General features: G+C 40.1%; 1 protein-coding gene across 1 annotated transcript; it reads right to left on the bottom strand.

Moving 5' to 3' along the window:
• Positions 1-15,511: 15,511 nt before the first annotated feature.
• On the bottom strand, positions 15,512-21,239 carry LOC308707133 (interferon-induced protein with tetratricopeptide repeats 5-like). The gene is made up of 2 exons (XM_081393304.1): positions 21,101-21,239; positions 15,512-18,276 (listed from the first exon to the last, which is right to left on the bottom strand). Exons 1-2 carry the CDS (start codon positions 21,112-21,114, stop codon positions 16,839-16,841), a joined length of 1,452 nt encoding a protein of 483 aa, XP_081249430.1. The 5' UTR covers positions 21,115-21,239; the 3' UTR covers positions 15,512-16,838.
• Between the last annotated feature and the right edge of the window lie 1,985 nt (positions 21,240-23,224).

Raw genomic sequence — 23,224 nt, 5'->3', positions numbered from 1 at the left:
AATAAAATGTATTATTATTATTATTATTATTATTATATATATATATATACAAATAACAACACAAGGAAAAGACTCTCTGAACTGTGTTTGGGGAACCATTTATTTTATTTGACATACCCAACAGGCCTGATTGTATTTTTTTATTCTATTGATTGCATGTTTACAAACTTTGAACTGGTACCAATATAATACATTTCCTTAATTTCACAAGTTATAGTGAAATTGCTTCTCAAATCCTCCTTATGAACTTAGACGTTAACTAGGCTATATTGTAATGCTACTGTGTTCCTTCAACGTGATCAGTTAATTTAGAGCCCTACACTATAGAGTGATACAACGGGTTATACATGTGTGTCCTTTGTGTCCTCCAATCACCCACAATCCTTTGCACAAATTCTAATTCACAAAAATGAATTGGCAGAAAATAAATTGGCACTGAGATAAAGGCCTTTGTTTTGTTGTAAATTAATCACATAATTCTAAACTATGTGTTGTAAACCACTGGGAACCACAGATGGTTGTCAAATACCTGTGCTGCAGGCAGTTAATATAAATACTTTTTTAATTAAAGTGTTTTTCAAATTATAATTTTAATAGTATTTTTGTGCCGTTATCATGGGGTGGAAAGATTTATGACGTAGCCATGTGCTCCTATATCGCCTCATTATATTGTTCCAGAACTCCAGAGGACTTTGCTCCTGTTCTTCAAAGGGTTTTAAAATCGTATGGTATTTTTGCTCAGTAATGCCTTTTGTTATGATCATTAGTTTGCTACACTTTAAACACTTAAAACAGTTGGTTTCACCACCACTCAAAATCAAAATAAATAGTGTTCCAACCAATCACTGACAGGGGTGGGTGTTGTGAGGTTTCCGCGTGCAGCCGTCAGGCAGCCGTGCACGAGCGCAAAACCTCACAACACCCACAATCATCAAAAGCCATAATCATCAAAATTATAACAAATAAAGGCTTGAGATATCTCACTTTGCATGTAATGAGTCTATATAATGTACAAGTTTCACTTTTTTAACGGAATTACTGAAATAAATCAACTTTTTGATGATATTCTAATTATGACCAGCACCTGTATGTGTAATATAGCCTATAGCCTATTTTTATAATATATAAAAAATGTGCATGTATGTACTAAGAAAGATTAATATTCATTGATTTTTAGATTTTTTAGATGCAACCCCAACTCCAAATGTTCTTGGCAGCAGATAAAGACAAAATATAAAAAATATAATTCAAAGTGGTGAGTATTTACCACAACCTTTTATTACTTTTGTAAACATTTTATCACAAACACTTGTTTGCAGCAAACAGAAATAAAGAGTTAAATTCAGAAAACCAGAATACACTGGCGGAGGAGTTGGCTCTGAGTAGGCAATAAGGGACGGCCGATTATGGATGGGATTACAGGTGCTGTACAATCTGACCCTGGTGCTGGCTCCTCTAAGCAAGTAACACTGGGTATGTGTGCAATACATTACTACTTTTTTTAAGTTTTAAATATGGCTGACTGTATGTTCTGCTGTAGAGGGAAATACAGTGTCCCTGTTGAAGCCATCACACATACACACAGTCTCCCACACATGCAGCAGACAGAACACCAAACATAACCTGCTTTACAACAGTTATGCTTTACATTGGCCTATTTTTATTTATTAGGGTGGAGGAAATGAAGACACTCTGTCTGTGTGTTCTCAGACAGTTGCTGATGTGAATGCACTGGGCTTTTTATTATGGCAAACATTTGAATGTGTGGCATAAAAAAGGGACTGGCCCGGGCCCCTTACACATCTCTTTTATTGTAGGATTTTTCACAACCTGCCCCAGAAACATGAGGCCTCTACCTCAATGGGCTTCAGAAGAAATGTGAACAAGGTAAGGATTTAAAACCCTTGACATAAATTACAGTCAGTCCTGTGTTTGTAGGAAGTCAAGGAACTTTTTGTGATTTGATGAGCCTCCAGAAAACTTGTAAAGATCATGTTTGTGGTGGAATTATGTTTCAGGTGGAAACAGACTCAGTCAGGGCCCTGTACAAAAGGAGTCTTGAACTAGACTGCACACTAAAGGAGACTTTAACTAGACTGTTCACTAAAGGAGCTGGACTGTGAGCTGAGGAGACTCCAAAAAAAAAAAAAAAAAAAAAAAAAAAACAGCTGGATAAACCTGATCTCAGTATGTGAACTTATTTAACCAAGTAACACTTTAGTATTGATCGCTGATCGATTGCTCCTGTCTGCCTCGCTGCCTGCTGAGTGTGTTTGTTTGCTTCGATGCTGTAAGCTCCGTCTTAGCCTTGTATTTCTTTGTTTTGAACCATCATTTACTACCATTTCTATTTGTTTATACTACTACATTTTACCCAACATCTCAGATTAACCTGACATCGCTAGCTTCTGTTATTAGTACTACTAGCACAAAACGCTAGTAATTCGCTAGCCTGTTAACGCGCCACCCGTGCGCTCAGCTATTTTTATTTATTTATTTTTCTCTCGCGCGTCCGCGCCTTCGAGTTCATAAAAAGCTCAGGTGAGTAAGAATCAGTCAACAAACACGGTGAGTAATGTCTTGTCCTGTTATTGTCACCTGCACTTGATGTCACATGTTTAGCATAGCCTTCTCTGTCGGCAATAGGATATGTGATAAATGTAAGGAGACAGTTAACGTTAGGTTGACAGAGAAGATTTCAGAATTAGAAACACGCATCCAAACTTTAATTGAGGATAGTAAGAGTGCTAGTACTTTAGATGTTTTGGATGCGCATAGCATAGTGAACACTTTACATGAGTCGGTTCCAGGGGCAAATGGGTGACAGTGAGGGATCGCTCTAGTCGCGGATCTAAAAACCACTCTTCCATTCCGATTACCATAATAAATCGATTTGCCCCGCTCAGTGAAACACCCACTGAGAATGATTGTGCCCTAGTTATTGGCGATTCTATTACAAGGAACGTGAAAATAGAGACACCAGCCACCATAGTCACATATTTACCGGGAGCCAGAGCGCCTGACATCAAAGCAAATTTAAAAGTGCTGGCTAATGCTAATCGTAAATTCTCTAAGATCATTATTCATGTCGGCACTAATGATGTTCGACTCCGCCAGTCGGAGATCACCAAAATTAATATTAAAGAGGTGTGTGAACTTGCAAGTACGATGTCAAGGACTGTAATTTGCTCTGGCCCCCTTCCTGTTCGCAGGAGTGATGAGATAGTTAGTAGATTGTGTTCGCTTAACGGTTGGCTGTCTAAGTGGTGTCCGCTTAATAATATAGAATTCATAGACAATTGGAAAAGTTTTTGGGGCAAACCTGACCTGTTGAAAAGAGATGGTATTCATCCCTCCTGGGATGGTGCTGCTCTTCTCTCTAGTAATATGGCACATAGTCTTAGAGCTCAAACATGACAATCTGGGGCTCAGGTCAGGAAGCAGACAGACTGGCTAAACCGACCGTCTGCTAGCGGCCTCGCGTCACCAAGGTCAGGTAAATCACATCACATAGAGCCTCTGTCACCTAGCTATCATCAAATAGAGACTGTGTCTGTTCCCCGAACTTGGAAATCCAAAAAACGTTTAAACCCATCTAAGGTTAAAAATTTAATTGATGTTCAACAAATAAGAAACAGCTATAATACAGATGAGCAAATGCTAAAGCTTGGGTTGCTGAATATTCGATCGCTTACTTCAAAAGCACTCGTTGTTAATGATATGATTTCAGATAATAACCTAGATGTGCTGTGTTTGACAGAAACCTGGCTAAAACCAAACGATTACATTACTTTAAATGAATCAACCCCGCAAGATTACTGTTATAAACATGAGCCTCCTCTGAAACGCAAAGGGGGTGGTGTTGCTGTAATTTATAGTAATAGTTTCAAAACCACTAAGAAATCAAATATTCTAATTATATTATAATTTTAAATATAATTCTTTTGAAGCATTGGTGCTTAATATAAAAATATATAGTGTAAACCTTAAATCACGTTTGAGATTTGTGCTGGCTACTGTATACAGGCCACCAGGGCACCATACAGACTTTATCAAAGAATTTGCGGACTTTCCATCAGAATTAATATTGACTGCAGATAAAGTACTAATTGTTGGTGATTTTAATATACACATCGATAATGAAAAAGATGCATTGGGATTGGCATTTAAAGACATTGTAAATTCAATTGGAGTTAGACAACACGTGTCAGGACCTACTCATCGTCGTAATCATACTCTAGATCTAATATTATCACACGGAATAGATGTTGATGCCGTTGAAATTCTGCAGCAGAGCGATGACATCTCAGATCATTACCTAGTCTCGTGTAATTTGCATTTAGCCAAGGCTGCAAAGCCGACTCCATGTTTCAAATATGTGAGACCTAGCTATCACTTCTGCTACTAAAGATTGCTTTATTAATAATCTTCCTGATCAGTTTCATCATCTCAGTATCCCAGATAGCTTAGAAGAACTAGATATTACAACAGAAACGTTTAACTCTCTCTTTTCCAGCACTTTAGACACAGTTGCTCCGTTGCGCTTAAAGAAGATTAAAGAAAATAGTCCAACGCCGTGGTACAACGAGCACACTCTGGCCCTTAAGAGAGCAGCCAGAAAAATGGAGCGCAACTGGAAGAAAACAAAACTAGAGGTATTTCGCATTTCATGGAAGGAGAGCTCGATTGCTTACAGAGAGGCCTTAAAAGCTGCTAGATCTGCTTATTTTTCAACCATATTAGAATAAAATAAACATAATCCTAGGTATTTATTTGAAACGGTGGCTAAACTAACGAAAAATAAAGCTTCAAGCCCAGAAGTTTCCAAGCAACACAGCAGTAATGATTTTATGAACTTCTTCACTTATAAGATTGATAATATCAGGGACAAAATTATAACTATGCAACCGTCTACTACAGTATCGCATCAGGCAGTGCATTGTAGTCTCCCTGAGGAAAAATTTGATTCATTCGTTGCTATAGGAGAGGAAGAATTTACTAAACTCATTAAATCATCTAAATCGACAACATGTTAGACCCTATACCAACTATGCTACTGAAAGAGATGCTTCCAGAGGTCCTAGATCCTCTTCTTAATATCATTAAATCATCTTTGTCTCTAGGATACGTACCAAAAAACTTTAAGCTGGCTATGATTAAACCGCTTGTTAAAAAAACGCAACTTGATCCTACAGAATTAGTCAATTACAGGCCGATCTCGAATCTACCTTTTCTGTCAAAGATATTAGAAAAGGCAGTATCCTCACAACTGTGTTCCTTTCTTGAAAGAAATGATATCTGCGAGGATTTCCAGTCCGGATTTAGACCGTACCATAGTACCGAGACAGCTAGAGTCACAAATGATTTGCTCTTATCATCCGATCGTGGTTGTATCTCGCTATTAGTGTTACTCGATCTTAGTGCTGCATTTGACACCATTGACCACAACGTTCTTTTAAATAGATTAGAACATTATGTTGGCATTACGGGAAATGCACTAGCATGGTTTAAATCATACTTATATGACCGTTATCAGTTTGTAGCAGTAAATGATGAGATGTCTCATCAATCACAAGTTCAGTATGGCATACCACAAGGCTCAGTACTAGGACCGCTGCTGTTCACTCTGTACATGCTACCATTAGGAGATATCATTAGGAAACATGGAATTAGCTTTCACTGTTATGCTGACGATACTCAGCTGTATATTTCTTCAAAACCTAACGAAACTTATCAATTCACAAAATTAACGGAATGCATAGCGGATATAAAAAATTGGATGACTCGTAATTTCCTACTTCTAAATTCTCTACTCTAAAAATTAGAGTTTCTAATTATTGGACAAAAAACTTCCTCACGTAATAACCTAGAATACTGTCTAACACTTGATGGCTGCTCTGTTAAGTCTTCGTCGTCGGTTAGGAACCTGGGTGTGCTCTTTGATACCAATCTTTCATTTGAAAGTCACGTGTCTAGTATCTGTAAAACTGCATTTTTCCATCTTAAAAATATATCTTAATTACGCCATATGCTCTCATTGACAAATGCGGAACAATTAGTTCATGCGTTCATGACCTCAAGGCTAGATTATTGTAATGCTCTACTGGGTGGTTGCCCTGCACGCTTAATAAACAAACTACAGCTGGTTCAAAACGCAGCAGCTCGAGTTCTTACCAGAACCAGGAAGTATGACCATATTAGCCCAGTTCTGTCAAAACTGCATTGGCTCCCTATTAAACATCGCATAAATTTTAAAATATTGCTGATTACTTACAAAGCACTAAATGGTTTAGCTCCGCAGTACTTGAGCGAGCTCTTAACGCATTATTGTCCATCACGTCTATTGCGATCTCAAAATTCCGGCCAGTTACTAATACCTAGAATATCAAAATCGACTGCTGGCGGTAGATCCTTTTCCTATTTAGCACCAAAACTCTGGAACAGTCTTCCTACCATTGTCCGGGAAGCAGACACACTCTGTCAGTTCAAAGCCAGATTAAAGACACATCTCTTTGACCTAGCATTCACATAATACATTATAGACTTCTATAATTTAATGCTAGGCTGCATAGATTAGGTCAGCCGGAACCGGGAACACTTCCCATAAATCCTGATGTACTCGTTACATCATGAGAAGAATGGCATCTACGCTAATTTTAGTGTCTGTGTTTATCCCGAGGTTTTCCTGCAGCCTGCCGGATCCAGGCCGTATCCAGATCTGACGAAGGACCTTTGCCTGGACCGATGACAACGCAGTGCTGAAGTGCCAACTAGTCTCTCCCTATGGAGGATCCCTCTACCACTATACAGATAAAGCGTTGTCGGGAAAATTCGTTTCGCGTTCCTACCCCAAAGCAACAAAATAAAATAAAATTCTTTATCAAAATTTATAAGGAAAGACAAGTACTTTGTTTAGGCTTGGCTTGTAGGGAATTCCAAACCTGCGTATTTTCAAACGCACATAACTATAGAACCCATTCTAAATGCGCATGTGAACGCCATCAGCGTTTCTCACAGGTTCGCGTTTAAAGTCTGTGTAGAGGGAATGGTGTCGTCTTAGCGGCCCCTAATTTAATAACAAATGATCGTTGCGACGGAAGCAAATCAATCAAAAATAACTTTAGATGGAAAATAACTTAACTCTGCTATAAAGCCAAAACAATCTCTGTTACCTTAAATTATACGCTTATCTCTGTAAAGCTGCTTTGAAACAATCTACATTAGCCGCTTTCCGACCAAGTAGTTACAGGAACTTAGTTCTAGGAACTGTCCACTTCTAAACAGTTCTAAGAACTACTCTCCCCCAAACTCGGTTTTGCTGTTTGCGTTCGCACTGGCCAAGTGGCCATAGGAACTGGTAGGAGGGGTAAGGGAGTGACGCAAGCACGGTGACTTTTATTTTGACGGTGCGACGGACCTTTATTTTGGCGGCGCTGAGAACGCCAGAGCAAACAATGCTCGCATTCTCTGTGTTCATTAGGTAGCGATCTGTCTAACAGTGCTGTTTAACATGTTATTAGATATAACTGTTATAGAAAGTAGACAGTATATGAAAAAAAGGTTATTAGCCTATGCCGTGTGGTTGATGTCCAGTGTTGCTAGCTGGGCAGAAATACATAATCATGTTTGACTTGGTCCCCTCAAAGTTGCGTTGGATTTTCTCTTCAGCATAAAGGTTTAGAGACCCATCTATCACTGTTTTCCATGTTTGTATAGTTAGTTTCTGGAGTAAATATATAGGCTATAATCTGTGTGTTTACATTATAGCTGTTTTAAAAATGGCGGGTGCTGGTGTTCCACGTGTGTTCGGCCAATCAGCGACAGCGTACACTAACGCCACGGGTAGTTCCTATAGTGCTGGTTTAGACCCTACTCCGAAGTAGGACCTAAATTAGTTCCTCCAAATGGAGTTCCTAGAACTAAAATCGTTCCTAGTTCCTGCGGTGCGAACACTCCGACATCCGGGTACTTTAGCCAATAGTTCTAGGAACTGTGAAAAGGTTCCTCCGGTCGGAAAGCGGCTATTGTTAAAAGCGCTATATAAATGAAGATGACTTGACTTGACTTGACTATGAATATTTATTAATGCAACTTTCTCTTGCTCTCTTTCTTCCTCTCATCCCACAAAACCAATAAAACAGTTTGAGACCTATCTGCAGTTTCAATGTGTGTAATATTGTATGGTGATTGCATCTACATCTGCACCAGCTGGGTGGTCAAGTGTGATCAGGTCAGTTTCATCGGGGAGAAGCTGGTTTTGTGGTGTTTCTCGCTCCTTTCTACTGGTGGCTATATTGTGCAGAATGGCACATGCAGCCACTATCTGTGATGCCCGCTCTGGTGACTCTTAAAGGTGGTATCAGCGATTTCAGGCCCAAACATAAATGATCACATTCATCTAATATTTCGCTAGCTGCACGCCCCATAAGCATGCTGTCAAAAAACCGCGTCTCTCTAGGTAGCCTAGGCTCTGAGATCTGCACACAAAAACAGCTGTTTTCAGTCTGTTTGGCCAAATAATCAAAACCCAAACAAATAGTGTTCCAACCAATCATCGACAGGGGCGGGTGTTGTGAGGTTTTGCGCTCGTGCACGGCTGCCCATGACGGCTGCACGCGAAAACCTCACAACACCCGCCCCTGTCGGTGATTGGTTGGAACACTATTTGTTTGGGTTTTGATTATTTGGCCAAACAGACTGAAAACAGCTGGTTTTGTGTGCAGATCTCAGAGCCTAGGCTACCTAGAGAGACGCGTTTTTTTGACAGCATGCTTATGGGGCGTACAGCTAGCGAAATATTAGATGAATGTGATCATTTATGTTTGGGCCTGAAATCGCTGATACCACCTTTAAGGGCCGGACACAGTTGAAATGTGCCTTTAGGATGCCAAAGGTCATCTCTATCTTCACTCTGGTTTTACTGAGGGCCACATTGAAGCGGTGCTGTGGCCCTGTCTGAAGGTCATGATAGGGGGGTTATTGTGTAGGTTTTTCTATCTCAGTTCAAATTAACAGTGTTTTGTACTGTGCCAAGTTTAACTTGCTTTCTTCAAAGCGCTGACACAACACAGACTCACGGAAAATTTGTGAGACAAGCACTGGAGCCAGGCCATTTGGCATCCAAACTTGTGATCATACGTTCATGACCACAAGTCGTCTGCAGATGAAATGTTTAGTAGATCATTGTTATATCTGTTAATACTATTAATTTAAAGATTCATCTCACAGAAAATAATCATCTCACCTATTCACGTCATCTCTACCTGAACATTAATGCCGCGTTCCAGGCAACCTGTAACCCGTGTTTTTCCAACTCGTAACTGGGAGTACATCGTTCCAGGCAACCTGTAACCCGTGTTTTTCCAACCTTATACCCGTGAAAGTGCACTGGAATGGCAGTAAAACTTCCCACCCGTGAACTCGTACTAGATCGATGTACTCCCAGTTATGAGTTGGAAAAACACGGGTTACAGGTTGCCTGGAATGCGGCATAAGGCTGTGATAGGATTTCCTATTAACATAATCTGGCTCATGTTCCCCTAGAGCAGTGGAGATTGGAGCAATAGACTGCATACATGTTGCAATGACTCTAGGGAATCCTATCATAAGATTAACAGAATAATAATAAAGATTTAAAATAATTCTTAACATGTATTATATTGTATAGTACATTTGTGAAATGTGCTTTTTGAAAAAAAGAAAAAAAAATGTGTTCATGTGATGTCACCCTATCAATATATCTTACCGGCAATTTTATAAAATCACTCTTTTATGGACATGGTCGATAAATGTCCGGGGAACACTATTACAGTTTTTCTCAGTCGCTTTGGTGCATTTCTCATAACACTATTTACATTTGCACAATAGTTAATGCAGTTCTCAAAACAATTAGTACAAACTGCAAAACCTAGTTGATAACCTGCAAAAGCGAGTCACTTGCTCAAAATGAATAGCTCATTCCTCAAAAGCAAGTATTTATGTCAATGAATGTGTCAGTGTCATCAAAATGAAAAGTCCTGACACCATCGTTTATGAACAAGATAGTCAAATGGCTTAGTCATGTTTTCATTATGACAGTTTACTCTGTAAATGTTTTCCAATGCAAAAAAGTCAGATCTTGGTGACACTACCTGAAAATGCTCAATACAGCAATAAATACTATTTGCACAGCCATTTGAAAAAATACAGTAAAGTTACACATTACTGTATTTATGAGGTAACTGAGTACAAGACACTGAATATGTATGTTTCACATTTTTACTGCATATGCTCTTTGCAATTCTAATTTGTTCACAGCATTGTGCAAAAGAAAAAAATACACCATTATTTACAACAAACATAAACTCCCTTTGGGTAGAGCTGTGCGCAACTGTCAACAATACTGCAGTACATATTGGAACTGAACATACAACATACATTGTACTGTAATCATTCATGCACATCCAGACGTTCCTCTCTGTCTGGCCACATATTTTCATCTACATCACAGCGAATATCATCTCTTGCAATGCAGCGAGGAAAGTATCTCCTCGAGTGGCGAATCCATCCTCTGCAGGACTCTGCTGTGATGTCATCACATGCTGCATCCATGGCCGCTAGCAGGGCCATTTGGGTATGTGGATGCCGGTCATATACCTTCCACCTCCAGGAAGAGAAAAACTCCTCTATTGGATTTAGGAATGGTGAGTAGGGAGGGAGATATTCCACCAGCATCCTATCATGTGCTGCAAACCACTGTCTGACGACTTCTGAGTGGTGAAAACGCACATTATCCAAAACAACAACATGCTTGCTCAGATGGTCTCCAGTTAGTCCTCTCTCATTCTCAGGGATTATGTCCCTGTAAAGAGTGTCTAAAAAAGTCAGCAGATGTTGTGTGTTGTATGGACCAAGACGGGGGATATGGGTGAGGACGCCGTTTTCTGAGATGGCTGCACACATAGTAATATTCCCTCCTCGTTGGCCTGGGACATCAATGGTTGCTCTCTGTCCAATGCGATTCCTTCCACGTCTTCTACCTTTTGCCAGATTGAAACCCGCCTCATCAAGGTATATGAATGTGTGCAGCGGTTCCCTGGCCTCCAGCTCCAGTACATGCTTTATTACAAAAGAGGGAGTGAGAAAAACTATAACAACTTTTCCTGTGTAACATAATGCATTTTGGACAACATATTGTACAGTATGCACTGTGAATACACATACACAGAACTGTCATGTAAGTGTAGTGCATGACACTACACAAAGTTACTGTAACAGTTTACAGCACTGAACATTAGAATATGCATAGAACACATACATGTTTTACCTGTACATACTGGTGACGGATCTCCTTCACTCTGTCGCTGTTCCGTTCAAATGGCACATTGTACAATTGTTTCATGCGCATTTCATTCCTACGGAGCACTCTGTCAATTGTAGCAACTGAAACAGATTCAATATTCCCAAAGATGTTGTCATCCTCTATGACAGCACTTTGTATCTCTCTCAACCTTATGGCATTGTTTGCAATCACCATTGCACAAATGGCTTCCTCTTGTTGCGGAGTAAAAAGAGGCCTTCTTCCACCTCTGCAAGGTTGTCTTGCAATCCTGTGTGGTGCAGAGTCAAATTACAGTAAATATGGCAAATCTTTACTGTAACACTACAATACACTAAATGTGGGATGCAGTAAAGCTGTACATCTAAATGTATAATGTACAGTGACAAGTTAGTCCCACTGCAAGCTTCATGTATGACACAATGACAGTAGTGCAGTGCAGATTGTTTAGTGATGAATTACTGTCCATTTACAGTATACACACCTGTTCTCCCGACGAAATGTTTGAATAATTGAATTTACAGTGGTTCTCCCAACATTTGGCTGCACCCTTCGACCAGCCTCAGCCATTGTGAGGCCGTGATTGACAACGTGATCCACAATTGTAGCCCTGATTTCATCAGGGATCCGCCTATGTACTTGGCCTCTTCTTCCTCTTCCCCCATTTTGTCCCCTTCCCCTTCCCCTTCCCCTTCCCCTTCCCCTTCCCCTTCCCCTTCCCCTTCCCCTTCCTCCCCTTCCCCTTCCCCTTCCCCTTCCCCTTCCTCCCCTTCCCCTTCCCCTTCCTCCCCCTCCCCTTCCCCTTCCCCTTCCTCCCCTTCCCCTTCCCCTTCCCCTTCCTCCCCCTCCCCTTCCCCTTCCTCCCCCTCCCCTTCCCCTTCCTCCCCCTCCCCTTCCCCTTCCTCCCCCTCCCCTCCCCTCCCCCTTCCTCCCCCTCCCCGCACCCTCACCCCTCTTCCACGAGGCTGACCTTCCATTTCTGTGTCACAGTATTGTAGAAATGGTACACACTATGTCCTGCTTGGTTCATATATGCTTGTAAAGTGGGGGTTTATGGGATTCAGCTCTGACAGTGATTGTAGAGAAGTGGCTTATCATTGGTTGCAACTAATGCTTCACACATCCCTTCTCATCAGTGAAAGCTGAGATTCACCTGAGAGAAATTGTTCAATTTAGGAGACATTTGCAGGAAAAAAAAATGTGTAAAATTTGCTTGACAGATTTTGACAAATAGTTCAACATTTTTGCATGTAATGACTCAAACAATGAAATGAGGACTATTAGTTTTATATGGAATGACTATTCATCATTCACAAGTATAGTTAATTTTGACTGACATGACATAAGCAAATGATAATGTTATAAAACAGCAGAGAGTTGAATGAAAGCAATAGATGCATGTCCAAAAGCATTTGCAATTTGTTGGAAGGAATGAGAAACTGCTACTATGATGTGCACAAATGACTAAATGTTGTGGAGGTTGAACTAACTGTTGTGCAAATGTAAATAGTGATGTGAGAAATGCACCAAAGCGACTGAGAAAAACTGTAATGAAACTATTCATGTACTCCTGCAGAGCATGGACCACCTTGTGAATGGTTCGACAAACCGTGTTTTCCCCTAGCTTCTGTGCATCACCGACTGTGCAAGTATGCACCACTTGCAAAAAAACGCAACGCAATACCATTTGCGGTACAGTAAGTGCATGAATTTGACGTGTTAAATTCTTTATGTGCGGCTCAAGAAGTTCGCAAAGATAAGACATTCCTTCAGCGGAAAATCTGTATCTTTCATACAAGTAACTATCAGGAAATGCAAGGGGTTTTTTTTTGGCTAAAAACTCTTTCTCTACGAAGTGCTCGTCAAACAATTTGCGCTGAGATGTCCACTGGATTTGGAAGAAAAGGTGAAGTCATTGTAACAGACAATGGGAATAAGTTACGTCACCTATATGTTTCTTTGCTCTCAGCTGATTGGTCAAACTTCAGTCTGAGATCTTGAATCCAGAACATAACCTGCCCCGGAGCAGGTTAGCCGTGCAGCGCAAGATACCATGGCGGCGAACACCGATTAAAGCCAAGCTACTTTCATAGTACCTAAAACCCAGGGTTGGCGGAAACTAAACTGAAACATAGCTGGCTAGCCACCTAAACCGACTTCATGGTATAGGCCCCTGGTTTTGTGTGCAGATATCTGCCTAGGCTGCCTACAGAGACACGTTTTTTGACGGCATGTTTATGGGGCGGGCAGCTAGCGGATCGTTAGGAAAGATTAGATGAATGTGATCATTTATGTTTGGGCCTGAATTCGCTGATACAACCTTTAACAGTTTTTCAGTGATACTTTAGATCAAGATTCACCAATCTCGGTCCTGGAGGGCCGCTGTCCTGCAGACAGTGGCGGATCTACGGGGTGGCAAAGGGTGGCAGCTGCCACCCCTGGGATACAGTCTTGCCACCCCTGCTGCCACCCCATTTGTAAATCAGATAATATTTTTTAAGGATATTTTATGTTCATAGCCTACACGTTGAAGGCCAATGAGACCCGCAACAAACTCCTCTCAAACAGAAATCGCCGATTTAGAATCCCCTCCCCCTCACAATGGTTTCACCCATCACTAGCACGGCAGCGACCCCCGCGAAAATGAAATTTCACCAGTGGCAGCAGGGCAGCCTGGGCAGGCAGCACAGTGCATCTGTCTGCAGTACGTAGTGTCTTGCAACCCTACTGGAGAGCTGCCCCTGACAGAGCCTCTGAAGGTGAAGTGAGTTTCCCCAGGTGTAGTTTAAATACACGTTTAACTTAAAGTTACATTTGTAATGAATGTATGCTAAAGACGATTCAGCATCAGCAAAAACAGCGAGTCTATTACGTTAGCCAAAATCAGCGGTCAAACACTCCCTCGTGATTTGTAAGATCACTCTTCCCTTTGATTGGCCTAATCTTTATTTTAGTGAAGACAAGAACAGCTTAATAAAAAATATAAAATATTGTTTGTATCCATAACGTTTACTGATGGTCGCCGTTACGCAGAAGTTACGTTACAACACACAATACAGTGCCAGTTAGGAGATCGATCTTTTGATTCGCTAAGCAGTCCTATTAAATCCAATTTCTCTCAGATATCACAGCAATGAAACCAGGCTACAACTGGGGAAATAACAAATACAATAGGATTAAGTATGGGCGTTAATAGTTGGGAGAAAATATGAGGCGTAATAATGAATAGATCTGCATTTGGTCTTAAAGGAGAACTCCGGTCAATTTTAACATTGAGCTCATTTTTTTGTACATTTAGAGTGCTGTCAATACAGAGAACAACGACAAAAATCGGTGTTGCCTACACCGAGTTATTCTATTTTTAAAATTTGCACCCTGTTGACTTCAATAGGGCAAGTAGTAAGCCTGCTTTTTAGCCTCTTAACATCCTTTAAGTGTCATTACAAGTGCACAGAAAATGTGAGTGATTCCTTCCGAGTGAACACGGGTGGATCTGACTGCAGTAGATGTTAGAGATATTAATAAAAACGAAGTTAATTCAGCCAGCGCTCATACCTTTGTTTACATCCTGTTTTCGGTGGAACGCCATAGTAATCGATTGTCGAGTTCACGCGCGTGATCATTGGTAACTAAACCTATGCGCGTGAACTCGCAACAGCAACAAATTAAAAGTTATGGCCAATTTAACTGTGATTAAATTCAGTGTATATACGTCTGCCATATTTTGCCACCCCTCAAAAATTCCTGCCCCCCTCTCGCCACCCCATAAATATTTTTCTAGATCCGCCCCTGCCTGCAGAGTTTAGCTCCAACCTCCAACCCCAATTAAACACACCTGAACCAGCTAACCAAGGTCTCACTAGGCATACTAGAAACTTTCAAACAGGTGTGTTGGAGCTGGTTTGAGCTAAACTCTGCAGGACAGCAGCCCTCCAGGACCGAGATTGGTGAACCCTGCTTTAGATGGTTCACGGTAGTACCAGAGACAACATATGCCACTGTCAGTGAAAATAATTCTTTGTAACTCAAAAAAGATATTGACTGATCAATACCTGTGATTGAGGTCAGTAATGTGTCATGTTCAATTTAATGTAATAATACAATACCAACATCAGTCTGACAACCAACATGATTGTGATCAGTGTATCCTGTGAAACAAACCCTTTTGCTCAAATAAACTTACAGAATCATACATGACATCAAGTGACATTTTTTATTGGTAAAATCAATACAGGCAGGTCATTTTATACATTTTCAAACACAAAAAGCACACAAAAAGATTTTGCATCAAATATTTTCTGTAGTGTATTTGTAAAAGTGATAGTTTAATGTATAACTAAAGCCCACATGTTAACACAAATTATAATTGCACTTATAATGACACATCCAACATTCCTACAATGTGTTCCCTACAATGACACATTATAATACTCATTACTGAACACCATATTCAAATAAAACATTTCATTTTCAAAATTAAAATGATTTTTATTTTATACATCATTTAATACATCATTTCAAAAGACACGTTCTGAGTTGCTAAAAAAGAAGACAAAAAAAGCAACAACAAAAAAAGCATTATTTTACTGTTATAAATGGATTTAGTGCTATAAAATCCATTTTTAAAAAGCACTGGCATTTGTCTTCTGATATGGAGTTGAGCGAAAAATTTCAGCATCCTCCAATGATTGTGTATAAACGAGCTAGGATTTTTTTTTTAGGATTAACTGTTTTGGATTTTTACCCTTCAGACTGTAAAATTTGTATACTCATTTGCAAGTATTGATAGTATATCTGGCTTTTGTAAAACAACAACAGTATTCCTGTAGCTCAAATGCATGGCGTTAACAATAAAGTGTAAAAGTGTAACAGAATTTTGATGAAAATTAACTCTACAACATGTAAAAAAAAAAAATGGATTATAACATATGCAAAAAAATAGGCTAACAAAATAAATGAATAAGGCGAACTGACCCTTAAATTTAACCATATTTTAAAGATTGTTTTCTACATTTTCTTAAAACACAGTTTTCAGCTGAAGGAGTCATCATCTTTGACTCCGATTGGACACTTTTTGCTGTTTCATTTTTTTTTTTAAGTAAATTATGGTCAATTATAAAATAACCAGTGAAAATCAATTTATTAATGAATTTGTGTACAATTACTAAAGGTTAAATAGCCCACTTTACCTGAATTCACCATGTCTTTATCTGGTTTTGAAAATGCAATCCTTTACTCAAAGATCTTCCTCTCAAGCGGAAGTGAGCATGCATGAGAGAGGGAGCAAGCTAGCAAGCTAGCAAGATAAGAGGGATGTGAGACGCAATGCCTTTATATGGACATAGTTTGGGCATGTTTTATGCAAATGACTAGCTGCAGGGACACCCTCAGTTGGAATCACCTGGATTCATCATGAGGATTCATCATGAGGATTCACCAGGATTTCATTAGAACGAAAGTAAGAACAATTTTATGTGTCTATGCACATGTTTTCTGAGCACAATTAAGGCCCATTGGTTTTTTAACCATTAATTGTGCATCCTTTAAGGCACTCACTAAGATTACTATGGTATTCATCATCTTCTTCGCTATCTGAAGTGGCCGAATAGCTATTGGTGTGCCCAAACATTTCCCCTTTCATTTGATAAATGAATCCCAGTATTTCATTGGCCTTCCAATCATCTGGGCGAACCTTGATACATCTCTGGGCAATGTTCAGCAGTTTCTTTGCACTTCTTTCCCCCTCACTAGAATGTGGATTCATTTTCAAACACTCCTTGTAGTGCCTGATTGCTGAGTCCTTACATCTAAAACTGTACAGCTGGAACTCAGCATAGTAATAATGCACTACATGCACACTATCATTTTTCTCTCTAGCTGTCTTAAATGTTCTGTGGAACAGACTGTCTGCCTTGGACACTTCACCTCTCTCTCCGTATTGAAGTGCAAGCTCACACATGGCAATGATAAAGTAAGCTTTCAGAGAAGTTGCCTTTTCTAAGTAGTAAATGCACTGATCTCGTGCATTGTTTACCTCAGTCTGGCTTCTGTCTCGTTTTTCTTTCTGTAAATTAATTTTCTTGGTCTTGTAGCACATTGCCAATTGATGATGTATGAAACCTGAGTCTGGTGATTTTTTAAGTGCTTTCATCAGCTGTGCAATGGACCTGTCTACAGATCCTTGATTCCTGAAGTATTTCCCAACATACCGTATGACATGTGGATCTTCTGGAGAGCCATTCAGAGCTGTCTCCATTAGTTTCTCAGACTCATTCATCAACTTTTTGGAACATAACAAAAGTTTAACTCCTAGAAGAATTTTCAAGGCATCATCATCTGGGTTGTCGTCAATGGCCAGTCTCAGCTGTTTGATCGCAGGTGAATCCACAGTGCAAGATGTACCAGATTCAATGCGAAACAGAGTAATGGCATAACCAGCGTTCCACTCGCTATTTTCTGGATCCAGTTCCACGGCCTTCTGGAAAACTTCTACGGCTCTGTCATAATATTTGCGAGAGAATTTAAGATAGGCCCATCCTTTCTCACCAAGCACCTCTGGAACAGATGAAGACTCGGTTGGAAATGTTTCATTAATCTTCTGAAGCTTCATCAGGTAACTTTCACACTCTGTGTAGTTCTTCATGTGGTAGTTTATCCAGGCTAAATTTCCATAGGTGACAATTAGAGTCTTGTCACAGTTCTCTCCAAGGTTTTCTTTAATGAGTGTCTCAGATTTCAACAGGTGGGTAAGGGCCCCTTCTTTGTGCTCAAGAAGGAATTTCACATATCCTAAAGAGCAGTGAGTTCGTGCGACTCCTAGCTCCCCCCCTAGACCCATCTTGACCTGTTCCTCAAGCCTATTGACGATATCTGTTAAGACTAGGTCAACTTTTTTAATGTTCCAAGTGAAGTGACACTCCAGCTGATCCAGTTTTGGTTGTAAACTCTCCTGGATTGAACTGACAAGAAAACAAATGAATTAGCAAACTCATTATGAAATGAACAACTCATTACCCTGCTGAAAGAGACCACTTCCACCAGGGAACACCATTGTCATGAAGTCAAGTCAGGTCACCTTTATTTATACAGCGCTTTATACAATACAGATTGTTTTAAAGCAGCTTTACAGTGAAAACAGGAAAATGAATTCATTTCGTCTGTACAGCAGCTCTAAAAGAAGTATTGTTCAGTGCACTGTGTGTTTTGACCAAGCGGCAACCTTCCGGTCTCTCTCTTGAATCCAACATGGAAGTGACTTAAACTGCAATTCATTGACTGGCTGCTAGAGACAGGCTCCAAAAGAGAGTCAATCCCATAGGCCCCCCCATGTTATTATGCCCAACTTTACAGCACAAAAAAATATGTTTACAGCCTGGTACAAAAAGTGCTTTTGGTCTATATAACTAATTCTGCCCTTCATGACAACTGTGAGGGGGGTGATTTGTTTTTTGTTTTTATAACTCATCCATTTAAATTATATTAAGCCTTAAAGTTCTGCATAATTAGGGGCGTGGCCACTCGAGTGACAGGTGTATTGCCGCTGCTGTCACTACTAGCCGTTTGTCTACTGTCAGTTAGCCCTCAGCTAATCTCGCCCCTTTGCCCATTTTTGGTTATCCAGGAATGACGCGCGGTGACGCACTGCCAAGATGGCGATGGCCGGCTCCCCCCAACTTTAGGCTTCCAAAATGCTCTTCAGAAAACTACGGGTGACGTCATGGACACTATGTCCATATTGTTTTACAGTATATGGTTTTGACACTTTTCTTCCATAACCATTAATAAAATTTTGTGTGATTTAGTAGACCTTAGAGTAGACCTTCTGTTGGCTCGGACCAGACAGGATAGGCGTCGTTACCCTTGTGCATATGGATGAGACTTGGCCGCACAACACCCTGTTGCCGGTTTGTGGTTTATGCCTCCGCGGACCACTGCTGGTAAATTCTCACCACTGCTGACCGGGAGCAACCCACAAGCCTATTTCAGAGATACTCTTGCCTGTGTCAACTTTGCTCAGTACTTAAACTGCCCATTTCTCCTACATCCATCACGTTGATTACAAGAACTGATTGTTTGCTTACCATCTAATCTAACCAGACCTTAAAGGCACACTGTGTAGAAATTGTGTTTTTGTCAAACAGCGACCCCTAGAGTCAGCTAAAATTTCTAAATTAAAGACCGCAATAAGAGAGAGCAGTAACAGCCCTGGTAAGATCATTTAATTTCTTTACTTTTAATGATGATAATTGTGTGTTTAGCGTCTGCGATTTGCGATAGCGATAGTTTGCACGTTGGCTTGATGAATAACGTTAGATGCTCAGCTTCTCATCTGCAGTGATGCGTGTTACAGTAGCGTCGTCATAACTGGCTATTACATATAGCCTATAACAAGCTCTCACAAGTTTTTTTTTGGGGGGGGGGGGGGTTTAGCATTTTTGGGAGGAGTACAATTTACATATGTGGTTTCAACAACCAGATGCATTTACACTTGTCCAGTTTCGTCTGGAATGCGGCCCAGACCTCCTCCTGAAGTGGTTTGAGCGATCGGGTTCAAATCCGTCTTGAATGTGTTTCGGAGGGCATTTACACCTGGTCTTTTCACGATCGGATAGCTATCCAATCTGAGAAAACGCATTAAGTGGCCAGGTGTAAACAGCCCCCATAACAAAAACATACGCATAAAAGCCGAAAACAAACGCTGGTTGGCCTCTCATGTTCAAATTTAAGGAAGTGGTGGGGGAAGTGACGTATGCCGTAAAGCAGTCGAATTTTGTAGTTCTTTTTGTGCTCGGATTACTACCCGAACCCCGAAGTTACGTAGTGCCAGTAAAAGCGATACAGACCCCGTCAGGCTATGGCAGACGTGTCATTCAACCTATTGTAAGTCGATGTACCATCACAAGGGTCTTGGAAATATATTATGAAGGTTGAAAAGCTACATAGTGTTCCTTTAATATGTGGCCTTGTTAGGAGATAATCAATGATATTCACTTTATCTCTGACGGGTCATAGACTCATAATGGCTCATCAGTATATCTCACCACTATACTAGTAAATGTGGATGCAAAGAGTGCGCCCCCTGCAGACCGTAGTAATATTTCTTCTAGCAGTGGCCTTAGTTTTGCAAGAAGTTTGCCATCAAGGGATATACCCAAGTGGCTCTCACTGTAGAGTCAAATGTCACCCAGCTCCACCTCTCTGGACGTCTTATGGGGTGGAGGGATAGAGTTGTGGGTAGGGGTAGGGTGTGGTTGGATACTGTATCTCCACCCATTAGGACCAAATTACATTCGCTCCTCCTTGCTGGACGTCTAGTGAGGGGGAGCTAGACATAAGCTCCACCCATTTGCTCTGCAGTGAGCAGCCTCTGATTTACCTGACCCAGCCCTGCTTATCTTCAGTAGAAACCAAGAGAAAGCTGTACCAGCTGCTGATTATGGGAAAGAGTCTGTCTGAATAGCCATTAAATTTCTTCTTTTTTTTCTTTTTTCTTTTTTACATGGAGCCTAGATGAAAAGTTTATGTGGTTATTTCAACATAAGATTCAGATGATACCATTCTTTTATTTAACCTGAAAAGAAATTATAATTTCATACCACATATTTGTTTTTTGTCCTGTAAATCGTATTTTTAAGTCAAATAAGGCTATGCATTTTTTTGTAACTATATTTCTCCCTCGGTCTCCTCGACCAGATTTCAAAACTTTCCAGGCTGTTATATAGCATTAACCTTTGTAATTTACTTTCATAATCAAGACAAATAATATATAGAAACAGTATTCACCTCATCTCTGACATCCTTTTTCTTGTAGCTTTCGGGAAATGATACGGGACAGCTCTGCTGCACAAGCTCAGTATGCTGCGTATAACTTTCGTTTCCTGAAAGAAGCGTCAGGCTCGATCAGTTTCCTGGTTGTGTCCGAGCAGTTTTGGAGGCAGAGCAGAGGGATGTCACGGGTGGCGCTGGACGCCCCTGACATCTGATTGGCCACCCCGGGTGTCACCTCAAAATTTAATTCGATATACTGGTGTGTGAAATTTAATTTAACCTCTTGTTGAAAAAAAAACATCTATTTTGACTTGCGACCGCTGCGTGCCGTGCTATTTAAAGATTGAAGTTTGTCAAGCGCAGAGCTGTTCAAAATGATGCAGCGCCAGCGAGTGCTCTCATAGTTTTCCATTAAGTTACATTGTATTTATCCCAAATCGTTGTTAATGTAGCTGCTCAATGACTTCCCCCTAGGCTGGAGGATTGTAGCTCCATAGCCTGTAGCTATCTTTTTTTTAATAATCGATAGTTTTGTCTTCCTGTGGATTAAATAGCCTTATAAAGTATAGGCTATCTATGTTTTATATAGAGGGATATAATAGCCTAGCGTACTATAGATCGCCCTTTCGCTCTATTTTTTTTTTTTTTTTTTTTTTTTTTGTGAACGTTCTGCTTGTATGGTGATCCGTTTAATTTCACTCAAAAAAAAGTGAGGGTACGCTGTAGATTAGTATTGCAGACGGATTCATCTGCGCGACACCCTTTTTAATGAATTTTGACAATGCATGGTTGTGGGAATGTGATATGGCTTAGTGCGATCAAATCGCTGTTGTAATCATAAACATATGGGTGACGCGCTGCATGTTTGAGAATGTTCAGTTTCAGTTTCTATTCACAGTTCTATTCTCTTTTGCATGGAATTATTATGTGTGCGTGGAATACCGGTGTTGTTCCGAAGTCTGTGACCCACCGAATTATGTGACCGTAGGCTCCATATTGACCTATAATCCCAATCCTTTAACCCTAAAGACCCCAATAGGCTACTTCAAGCGAAATCGAAGAACAAACTTGTGTTGCGTCATTTCGAACAAAATCAGGGCAAAGCAAGTTTTGTGTTCATTCGGGAGTTCGAAACAGCTTGCCAATGCTCGTTATTTCAAATTATTTCAAACTTCTTTTTACCCCAAAGCAAAGAACGAAAAAGAACTTGGCCGTGAGTATATCTGGGCCTTAACCTTTCGTCACTACAGCGCTTAAGGTCACAGAATTCGGTTGGGTCACAGAATTAGGTATAACACCTGTTAACATAAACTGAATCAAAAGGATATGTCAGCTATTTAGCAACTCAAGTGAGCAATAGAAATGAGCCCATATGTCGATTTAGGTCTTCTTTTTTTCTTTTTCTTTGAGACTTCTTGAGTGGTGGGCATGCCAGTTAAATAATCATGGTGGAAGCAAACTACTGCTAATCATAATTCAGTTTTTGAATGCTAACAAATAATTTTAAAATCATTTTTGTGTACATTTGAGGAAGCAGAGCTATACAACTTGCCTACTTGCCAGTGATAAAACATGTAAATATTGTTAGAAAGGACAATGTTAAATGCAATAGACTTATGGCATTGTTTTTTTTCATTAAGGACCTGAAGAAATTGTGCCATAATTAAAAAGCAACACTTCAGTTTACAATGTAGAATTTGTGCCAGAATGAAATATGATCCACTCAATCTACAGCTCAAAATGTAATCAAATACAGCACTGTGTTAGGCTCAGTAAATATTAAATATTTAGGATGTGTTTGAATATCCGTGGGCGAGGCTGTCATTTGGATTGTATTGATCGTGGTCTCTGGATGGTAGTTTTAAAGGTAGCTTTTTGCAAGCAAATGTTGTTTTTTACCAGCTCCTGATTTATGTTTTATTTTATGGAGGGCACGTAATAGCATTAAATTAATGTTTTTTTTACTTGTTTGCTCCAAGGTGTTCTGATGTATGGAAGAAAATGCATGTCACATTGAAATGCAATCATTACATTAGACTATCTTAGGGATTTGAAAGGAAACTATTTAACTTTGTAACTGCATAGGTTTTGATCTGTATGGACAAGAAATAAAAAAACAGACAAACAAACAAGCATTGT

This window comes from Scardinius erythrophthalmus (genome assembly GCF_964197995.2).
Source record: "Scardinius erythrophthalmus genome assembly, chromosome: 18".
Taxonomy (NCBI): domain Eukaryota; kingdom Metazoa; phylum Chordata; class Actinopteri; order Cypriniformes; family Leuciscidae; genus Scardinius; species Scardinius erythrophthalmus.
The sequence above is the reverse complement of the archived record's forward strand: the minus strand, read 5'-3'. Positions and strand labels throughout refer to the sequence as shown.